Source organism: Arachis ipaensis, chromosome B08 (assembly GCF_000816755.2).
Source record: "Arachis ipaensis cultivar K30076 chromosome B08, Araip1.1, whole genome shotgun sequence".
Taxonomy (NCBI): Eukaryota; Viridiplantae; Streptophyta; class Magnoliopsida; order Fabales; family Fabaceae; genus Arachis; species Arachis ipaensis.
In genome coordinates, this window is record NC_029792.2 from 28,946,075 (window position 1) to 28,956,740 (window position 10,666).

The following is a 10,666-nucleotide window of genomic DNA, read 5'->3' on the forward strand; positions in this document are numbered from 1 at the left end:
AGGATTACTAAAAAAGCATGGGATAATTCACAAAGTAGCAACAACTTATCATCCCCAGACCAATGGGCAAGCAAAAGTCTCTAATAGAGAGATTAAACATATTCTGGAGAAGATTGTAAAACCTCATAGGAAGGACTGGAGTGCCAGGCTACAAGATGCACTCTGGGCGTATAGAACAGTGTACAAGACACCCATTTGGATGAGCCCCTTCCGCTTGGTATACGGAAAGGCTTGCCACCTCCCCGTAGAGATGGAACACAAGGCTTTCTGGGCTGTGAAGGAGTGCAACATGAATCTTACAAAAGTTGGTGCTGAAAGAAAGCTGTAACTAGCGGAACTAGAGAACCTCTGCCTGGAAGCATATGACAACTCCAGGCGTTACAAGGAGAAAATGAAGGCTGTCCATGACAAGCACATAAAAAGGAAAGAATTCAGACCAGGGGAGTTAGTTCTACTATATAACTCCAGACTAAGGCTCATACCAGGTAAACTGAGATCAAGATGGGAAGGTCCATACAGAGTAGAAAAGGTAGAGCCATACGGAGTTTTCCACCTGCGTCATCCTGTTAACTCCAAATTTCTTAAGGTTAATGGACATCGCCTAAAGCTTTACCATGGTGAGAAGACGAAGAATCAAAAGGAACTAGAGATCTTCCTCTTGGAAGATCCACCAAGAGAAGCTGAATGAGCCTATCGAGCGTCCAACTTAAGGACGTAAAAGCAAAGTGCTAGGTGGGAGACAACCCACCATGGTATGATCGTTCCGTTTCAATCTCGGTCTTATTTTTACTTTATTTTTATGATGTTAATGACTCTTCTCATCATCCTTGCATTTAGCTGCATACAGTTTGCATGTGCATTTTGCATATTAGTTTTATAAAAAAAAAGAAAAAGAAAGAGAAGCACGCGACGCGGCAGCGTCGCTGACGCGTCCGCGTCACAGGTGCAATAGGAAGAAAAGAAAAGTGAACAGCGAGTCACGCGAAAGTGTGGCTGGAGGCGTGCCTTAGGCACAAACATGCCCACGCATCCGCGTCACCCTCGCGGCCGTGTCATTTGCGAAATAGCCTCCCCACGCATCCGCGTCACCCACGCGAACGCGTGGCCCTGCAAAATCGACGTAAATAGGTGTATGGCAGCATGTTGCGATGGAGCTGGGCTGGACTGATGCTAGAAGCACCAGCCACATCACGCGACCGCGTGCCCATGCGGCCGCGTCGTTTTCAAAACATCACCATTCACGCGATCGCGTCAACCACGCGATCGCGTCACCTTAAAAATTTGGCAAAAAGAGTTTGAAACAGAGAGTCGCGCGTACGCACAGCTGCTCTCACGCCATTCGCACAATTCAAGTCACGCGACCGCGTGACCCACGCGTCCGCGTCGCATGCAGCGCACAGAATATTCAGATCAGCCAAAATATCTTATCTTTTCTTCCCCAAATCCTAATTTTTCTTTTCCTTTGTTATTTCTTTCTCCCCCCTTCTTATTTCTCTACTTATTCTCACTTTTTACCTTCTCCTTTCTTATTTTTCACAACCATCATCAAGGTTCTTTTCTTTCTTTCTTTACTTTTTACTTTCCCTTATCAATTTTATTTATGTTTTAAATTTTTCTTTTCACCTTCATTATCTATATTTTCCCTTATTTTCTTTCTTTTTATTCCTTTTTATTGGTGTTAAAAATTTATTTCGGTCTTTATTTTCCATATTTTGCTTGTAAATTATCATGGATTTGTTTGACAATTATATATTACTTTTCATAAGGGTTGCTTGCATGTTCAAATTTCCTACTTTCAATAATATTTTCATCATGCATGCCAAGTGTTTGTGAAAATGCCCGTATGTCATTGCACATTACTTTAATTTATTCTATTCCACTACTTTAATGCCTGCTTTTCACAAAATCCCTTTTATATTTTATTGATTAAAATATAATTGTCAATACAAACAGATTGTTAGTTTGAATGATGTGGTAATCTAACTTGGACATTGAATGCTTGATCTATGCTACTCATGCCTTTGCAGGCATGCCAATAAACATCTAGCACTCAATTGCCATCACATGCACTTACTATATTACATTTGATGAACTTTTCACATGTAGTCTAGACCATGTGTTAACAACATCCCTGTTTTCCGTGCATTGATTCCACTCATCATATTCGCTCCCTTGCCCGAACCCTTCACTTTACACATTACTTTCTCTTTCCTTTTTCAGGATGGCCACCAAGAAAGGAAAAGAGAAAGCTATTTCCAAACCACCAGCAAGGAGAGGAACAAAAAGAGCATTAGTGGCAGAGCCATCTTCAACAGCAGAAAATCCCTCAACAAAAAGAATCAAGAGGATCATCAAGGTCGATGAAAAAGAAAAAGCCTTCCCAGCAAAGGACACTGCGCGGTTTTCCAACCGCTACTGTGAGCAGATGTTCCCCATTCTGGCAGAGAGGAATTACAACAATGAATACCTTCTCATCCTCCCAACCCGCATTGCTGAATTTGTTGAGCCGCAAATTAAACGAAGACAATGGGAATTCCTACGGAGACAGCCACGGCAGGTTAATCTCTCATGGGTAGTAGAATTCTACTCCAACCTTCACATGCCAACCATGCAGTCTGTCTATGTCCGTCAGAAGCAAGTCCACATAACTGAAGAGGCCATTCAACAAGCTTTAGATCTTCCCCCTGTTCCAGAAGGATTGGACACATTCCAAGAAGCCTCACTCAAGCGCCAGACATACCAATTTGACTGGGACGCTGTTCTCAGAGTTATAGCACAACCTGGCAGCAGATGGATCTACGGATACCATCGATCCCTACCAAAAGGGATATCGGCTTCAGCACTTACCTTAGAGGCTCGAGTATGGGCACAGATCATGTCCCATTATGTCTTTCCAAGCACTCACGAGTCCTCCTTCACTGCAGACATGGCTGTTTTACTCTGGTGTATCCTTACAGACCAGCACCTAAACTTACCAAGACACATCCGGAATGCAATGGGACACGTACAAATTACGGACAACTTACCTTTTCCTGCCTTGGTTTCAGATCTTGTCTCGGCAGCCGGAGTCTCCTACAGAGCTGGGGACACCAAAGCCTTCCTTCCACGGGATGATCAGTATGTCCCTAACGGAAAATATATCAGACCATCAGCAGCCACTACAAGTCAGCCTACAGAACCGACTGAAGACATTCCTCCTTCAACACCACAAGCACCTACAACAAACCAACTGCCCCATCAGATACTTGAAAGGTTGGATCGGCAGGAACACAAAGCAAAGCTAAGAGAGCGCCGTAACAAGCACCGATTCACATACCTCAAGGAGCTACTTTTGGGAAACTACAAAGACCCAGACACCTCGGAGTCCACTTTATTTACCACCACAGGGAGCCATGATGATCCCGATGGTGGAGATGCTACTACCAGCCCCCCTCTGTTCCTGACAGATGGCACCGAGGACGGTGTAAAGCCTTAAGTGTGGGGAGGTCGGTCAGTACCTGACTTCCGGAGGTAATTTCTTTTCCTTAAACACCAGTAAAATAGGATATTTAGTCAATTTTTCTTTTGTAGAATAGGATAGATTGCATAGAAATAGATTATTCACACGCATGTTCTACTTGGTTGAAAATCATGAGTTTCTTCTAAGACCCTATTTTCTGAAAAATTTAACTAATTTAAATCAAAACTTTCGTGTTAAAATTGTTTGAAGTTGTATTTGGAACATAGTTTAAAAAGATAAGAACACACAACCTGTGAGATTTGAGCTTAATTACATGGTTACATTATTTAACCATAAATATTTTATTCTTGTGTGTTTGCTTCTCTATGATTGTAATCTTATTTTGTTTCATCCTATATGTCCAATGTTTAATATGTTATATGCATGCGTATGATTAAGGCCATTATTTGTTTAGCTCACTTATCCCAAATAAGCCTACCCTTCAAATTACCTTTGTCAGCCACTTTGAGTCTTTTTATCCCATTTGTTCTATATTTTATCACATTACTAGCCTTAAGTGGAAAAACAATTAAATATCCCAATTGAATCTTTGGTTAGCTTAAGATAGGACTGGTGTGTTAGTTGAGTATGGGAAAATTGTGGGAACAAGGGATAATAAGGGAATGTGTCACGATAAAATAATGGGAATTTGGGTACCTACTCATGTGAGACTAAAAAAATTAAAAAATCCATGTGCATTGATAATGTTATGTTTACTTTTACTCTAAAAAAAATTTCAATAAATAAGTAAATAAATAAGGGGACAAAATTACCCCCAATGTTAAGTTAATAAAAAAATCAATGCATATGTGGTAAAATTAAAGAAAAATTAATACATGAGTATGTAATGCAAAAGTGAAGACTATGTGTAGCTAGGCATGATTCTAGAGTTATATAGAGTGTATGTATGTTAGGCAAAAGCTTAGGTTAATTAAAGATTCAATTTATAAAGCTCACTTAGCCATATACATATACCCTTACCCTTACCTTAGCCCCATTACAACCTTGAAAAGACCTCATGATGTTTGCATTTGTATGTTAAATATTGTTGATTGGTTAGGTGAAGAACAATTTTTAGAAATCATGACTAGAGAAGAGTAGAGTGATTACCCTATACACCTGAGTGATTAGAGTGCACATAATCTACCAGTAAGGGTTCAGTGCTTAATTCTATGTTCCCTGCTTTCATGAGCTGTCTTCTTACAATGTTACCTATATTTACTATATGAATTGAGTTAGTGAAATCTAATTTATATTTCTCTTGAAGAGCTTATTTACTTTTAACCAAGTAGACAAAAAGCATATTGTTGCATTTATATATATATATATATATATATATAGGTTGCATTGCATTTCATGAGTTTTACATGTCCCTATTCATTTACTTTATTTCCTTCAACTAAGCATGAGGACATGCTAATGTTTAAGTGTGGGGAGGTTGATAAACCATTATTTTATGGTTTAGATTGTGTTTAATTGTGTAGTTTTATCAAAACTTTACCCACTAATTCATATGATAAGCATGTATTTACAATTCCTTCCCAAAATCACTCCTTGATTGAAAACTTGCTTCCTAGATACTTTTAATTATGTATTTTAATTCTCCCTTATCCCATTCGATGTCGTGATTTATGTGTTAAGTGTTTCAGACTTCATAGGGTATGAATGGCTTGGAAATTGGAGAGGGGGCTTGCAAAAATGGAAGGAACACAAGAAACTAAGGAGATGACCAGCGAGCAATGACGCGAGCGCATGGCCCACGCGAACGCGCGAAGTGAAGAATTCGCAGCGACGCGAACGTGTGCCTGACGCGAACGCATGGATTGGAATCTGCACGAATGACACGAACGCATGAACCATGCGAACGCGTGACAAGGAAAATTGCTGACTGACGCGAACGCGTGACCTACGCGATCTGCAAAAATAACAGAATACGCTGGGGGAAATTTCGGGCCACTTTTTGACCCAGTTTTTGGCCCAGAAACACAGACAAAACCTAGGGAACAAGCAAAGACTCAACAGGCATCCACACACATTGAGATTCACACATTAGGATTGCTCTTAGTTTTTAGATCTGAGTTTTGAGAGTTGCATTACATTGATAGTTTATGCTTTTGCTTGGATTTTTGGATGTTGAAAGTCATTACCTCCGTTGAAGACATTACTTTAGTTTGTTTCCTTATTCCTTTATTTTTAATTAGTTACTCATTGACTCTATTCAATTAAGTATGTTACATTTTGAATTTATTAATATATGAAGTTATTTTTATTTTAATTAATTTTAATTCTCTATTTTATTTTTAATTAATTATGTTTTCTCATATTTTTATGATTATTAATTTTATGTCAATGGAGTAGAATTTCTACTTGACATGGGGGTTGATTAAGAGGTGATACTTAAGTTGGAATGCTCAAGTGCTTGGTTAAACTGGAAGTTGTTGGCTAATTCCATACCTACTAACACTAGACCTCCCCAAGGGAGAGGGCTAGGACCTGAGGGTAAGAGTTAGTTCAATCACCATACCTTTCCTTATATAGTAAGGGAAAACTGAGTGAGAACAACAACCTTTTTATACCACACTTGAGAAAATCCCAACAAGGATAGAAGTTCCACTTAATTATTCTCCCAGTCAAGGTCTTTTATTCAGAGTATCAATAATTATTCTTAGTTTATTTTTATTGCCTTAATTCACAATTATTTTAATTGCTTATTATCAAACTCAACTTTCTGGAAATTTTCTGATTAATAAAATAGCACTCTTGCCTGCAACTCGTTGGGAGACGACCTGGGACTCATACTCCCCTGCAACTCGTTGGGAGACAACCTGGGACTCATACTCCCAGTATTTTATTTCTAAAACTTGTGACAACCCTTTTTAAATTGGTGAGGCAGATCTTAGCTGGTTAAGAGCTATACGTGCAACGCTGTCCTCTTAATTGAAATCTCTTAATTGGTTAACTTCTGCCACGCATCAACCACTCTATGCCAAATTTCTAAAAGAGCTCATGACTAAGAAAAAAACTGGGGAGAAAAAGAAATGGTGGTGCTTACGGAGGAATGTAGTGCCATCATACAAAAGAAGCTTCCTCAAAAGATGAAGGATCCTAGGAGCTTCCAAATCCCCTGCATCATAGGGGATATTAGCATTGAAAATGCATTATGTGATATGGGAGCTAGTATCAACCTTATGTCCTTGGCCATGATGAAGAGAATGAGAATTGAAGAGGCCAAACCAACAAGGATGGCACTCCAACTAGCTGATAGGACATTCAAGTTTCCTCATGGAGTGGTAGAAGACTTGTTAGTTAAAGTGGGAGAGTTCATGTTCCCAACTGATTTTGTTGTGCTTGACATGGAAAAAGAGTCTAATGCATCAATCATACTAGAAAGACCATTCTTGGCAACAGCTGGAGCTATAATTGATGTGCAAAAAGGAGAATTGGTCTTAAGACTGCATGAAGAAAAGATGGTGTTCAATATTTTCACTGCAATGAGCTACCCCAAGGAATCCATTGGAGAATGTATGATGGTGGACACAATGGAAAAATTGATTCAAGGAGTCCTATAAGAAGATCAATATGAAGAAGCAATGGAGCAAGATCATCAAACATCATGTGGTGAACTACCACAAGAAATCATAGAAGGCTTAATCATGCTAGATAAGGCAACCAAAGAGAAAGTGGAAGCACCAAAGGTAGAGTTGAAAACCTTGCCCCCAAGCTTAAAGTATGCTTACTTGGGGAGCAACAATACATATCTAGTAATCATCAACTCAAGCTTGAGTGAAGAACAAGAAGAGAAGCTCATCAATGTATTGAGACAACACAAGGATGCCATAGGGTGGACACTTTCAGATTTAAAGGGAATTAGCCCTTCAATGTGCATGCAAAAAATCCTTCTTGAGGAGGATGCTAATCCCTCAATACAACCACAAAGAAGGCTGAACCCCTCAATGCAAGAAGTAGTGCAAAAGGAAGTGCTAAAGTTATGGCAAGCAGGGGTGATTTACCCCCATCTCTGACAGCCCTTGGGTGAGCCTGGTTCAAGTAGTCCCCAAGAAGGGAGGAATCACAGTTGTGCCAAATGAGAGAAATGAATTGATACCAACAAGAACAGTGACTAGATGGTGCATGTGTATAGACTATAGAAAGCTCAATGAAGCCACAAGGAAGGACCATTTTTCTCTACCATTCATGGATCAAATGTTGGAGAGGCTTGCTGGACATGAGTATTATTGTTTCTTGGATGGATACTCTGGCTACAATCAGATTGTAGTAGATCCTAAAGACCAAGAGAAGACTTCTTTCACTTGTCCTTATGGTGTTTTTGCATATAGACGTATGCCCTTTGGTTTGTGCAATACACCTGCCACATTCCAAAGGTGCATACTGTCCATTTTTTCTGATATAATTGAGAGATTTATTGAGGTCTTCATGGATGATTTTTTAGTGTTTGGTGACTCCTTTCTTAATTGCTTACACCATCTTGCCTTGGTGCTCAAGAGATGCCAAGAGACTAACTTAGTTTTGAACTGGGAAAAGTGTCATTTTATGGTTACTGAAGGGGTAGTCCTTGGTTATAAAATCTCTAAGAAAGGCATAGAGGTAGATAGAGCCAAGGTGGAAGTAATTGAAAAACTACCCTCACCTTGTAATGTCAAAGCAATTAGGAGTTTCTTGAGACATGCTGGGTTTTATAGAAGGTTCATTAGAGACTTTTCAAAAATTGCCAAACTAGAGTAACTTGCTTGTCTCTAATGTACCATTTATCTTTAATAGAGAATGCATGCAAGCTTTTGATGAGCTTAAAAGCAAGCTCTCCTCTGCACCTATTTTAGCACCACCTAATTGGGATTTACCTTTTGAATTGATGTGTGATGCATCAGATTTTGCTATTGGTGCTATTTTAGGACAAAGGAAAGACAAGCTAGTGCATGTCATCTATTATGCTAGCAAGGTTCTTAATGAAGCCCAAAGGAACTACACCACCGCAGAAAAAAGAACTTCTTGCTATATAGTTTTTGCATTTGATAAATTCAGATCATATCTCATTGGTTCTAAAGTCATTGTGTTTACTGATCATGCAACACTTAAATACTTGCTAACCAAGCAAGAATCCAAGCCTAGATTGATAAGATGGATCTTGTTACTCCAAGAGTTCAACATTGAAATCAAAGATAGAAGTGGAGCAGAGAACAAGGTAGTTGACCACCTATCAAGGATCCCACATGAAGGAGATGAATCACCTAACCCTTGGGTGAATGAAAGCTTCCTAGATGAGCAATTGATGATGATTCAAAAGGCTCCATGGTTCATAGACATAGCTAACTTCAAGGCCATTGGAGAGCTACCTTCCAACATTAACAAACACTTGAAAAGAAAGCTCATCAATGATGTCAAGCACTACATTTGGGATGAGCCCTACCTGTTCAAAAAGTGTGCTGATGGGATTCTAAGAAGATGCATCTCTCATGAGGAAGGACAAGAGGTCCTTTGGCATTGTCATGGATCCACCTATGGAGGACATTTTAGTGGAGAAAGAACTGCAGCCAAAGTATTGCAATGTGGATTCTTTTGGCCTACAATATTCAAAGATGCAAAGGAGTTTGTGACAAGATACAATGAGTGTCAAAGAGCTGGCAACTTACCCAAAAAGAATGAAATGCCACAAAGATTCATCATGGAGTTGGAATTATTTGATGTATGAGGGATTGAAGAGCACCAAAGATAGCGCAAGACTTGCCTTCCCAAGCATCATCTAGCAGCTTTGTGATGAGGCTGGAGTGGAGAAGGTAATTGATGAGACATTGGTTGAGAAAGACAAACTAATCACTGCAACGAAGATGGAAAAAGTGGTGACCATCAACCTACTACAAAGAGCCAGAGAACACAGGGCTCATGTGCAAGAGCCACAAGGGCCACCTCAAAAAGAAGAAGAAGCTTATGTACAAGCACCATTTCCACAGCTACAAGCACCATTCCCACAGTTCCAAGCATAATTTTCAGAAGGGTTTAACTGGGAAGAAATTCAAGGAAACATTCACCAAATACAAGGGGACATCAACCATCTGAGAGAAGATGTAACTCAACTTAGGGAGCAACAAAAACAATGGGACTGATGAGCGGATAATTTATACGCTTTTTGGCATTGTTTTTAGTATGTTTTTAGTATATTTTAGCTAGTTTTTATTATGTTTTTATTAGTTTTTAAATAAAAATAACATTTTTAGACTTTACTATGAGTTTGTGTATTTTTCTGTAATTTCAGGTATTTTCTGGCTGAAATTAAGGGACCTGAGCAAAAATCTTATTCAGAGGCTGAAAAAGGACTGCAGATGCTGTTGGATTCTAACCTCCCTGCACTCAAAGTGAAATATCTGGAGCTACAGAAGCCCAATTGGCGTGCTCTCAATTGCATTGGAAAGTAGACATCTTGGGCTTTTCAGCAATATATAATAGTTCATACGTTTCTCAAGATTTGATGGCCCAAACCGGCGTTCAAAGTCAGCATAGAAATTCTGGCGTCAAAACGCCAGAACTGGCATAAAAGCTGGAGTTAAATGCCCAAACTGGCACAAAAGCTAGCATTTAACTCCAAGAAAAGTCTCTACACGTGAAAGCTTCAATGCTCAGCCCAAGCACACACCAAGTGGGCCTGGAAGTGGATTCTGCATCATTTACTCATTTCTGTAAACCCTAGGTTACTAGTTCTCTATAAATAGGACCTTTTGCTATTGTATTTACAGACTTTTCATCTTTGATTAGTCTTATGCTATCTTAGACCTTTATGAGGGCTGGCCATTCGGCCATGCCTAGACCTTGTTCTTATGTATTTTCAACGGTGGAGTTTCTACACACCAAAGATTAAGGTGTGGAGCTCTGCTGTTCTTCATGAATTAATGCAAAGTACTACTCTTTTTCTATTCAATTCACGCCTAGTTCTTCTCTAAGATATACACTCGTTCTTTAACTTGATAAATATGATGATTCGTGACACTCATCATCATTCTCACCTATGAACGCGTGCCTGACAACCACTTCCGTTCTACATGCAATCAAGCTTGAATGTGTATCTCTTGGGTTTCTAATCTAAGATTAGAACCTTCGTGGTATAGGCTAGAATTATTGGCGGCCATTCCTGAGATCCGGAAAGTCTAAACCTTGTCT

General features: G+C 39.4%; 1 protein-coding gene across 1 annotated transcript; it reads left to right on the plus strand.

Annotated features, from left to right (window-relative positions):
* Positions 6,538-7,068, plus strand: LOC107610841. Its single transcript, XM_016312834.1, has one exon. It carries the CDS (start codon positions 6,538-6,540, stop codon positions 7,066-7,068), a length of 531 nt encoding a protein of 176 aa, XP_016168320.1.

What these genes read in the sequence shown, in the direction of transcription:
- LOC107610841 (XM_016312834.1), top strand. Translation starts at nt 6,538, where the DNA reads ATGGTGGTGCTTACGGAGGAATGTAGTGCCATCATACAAAAGAAGCTT.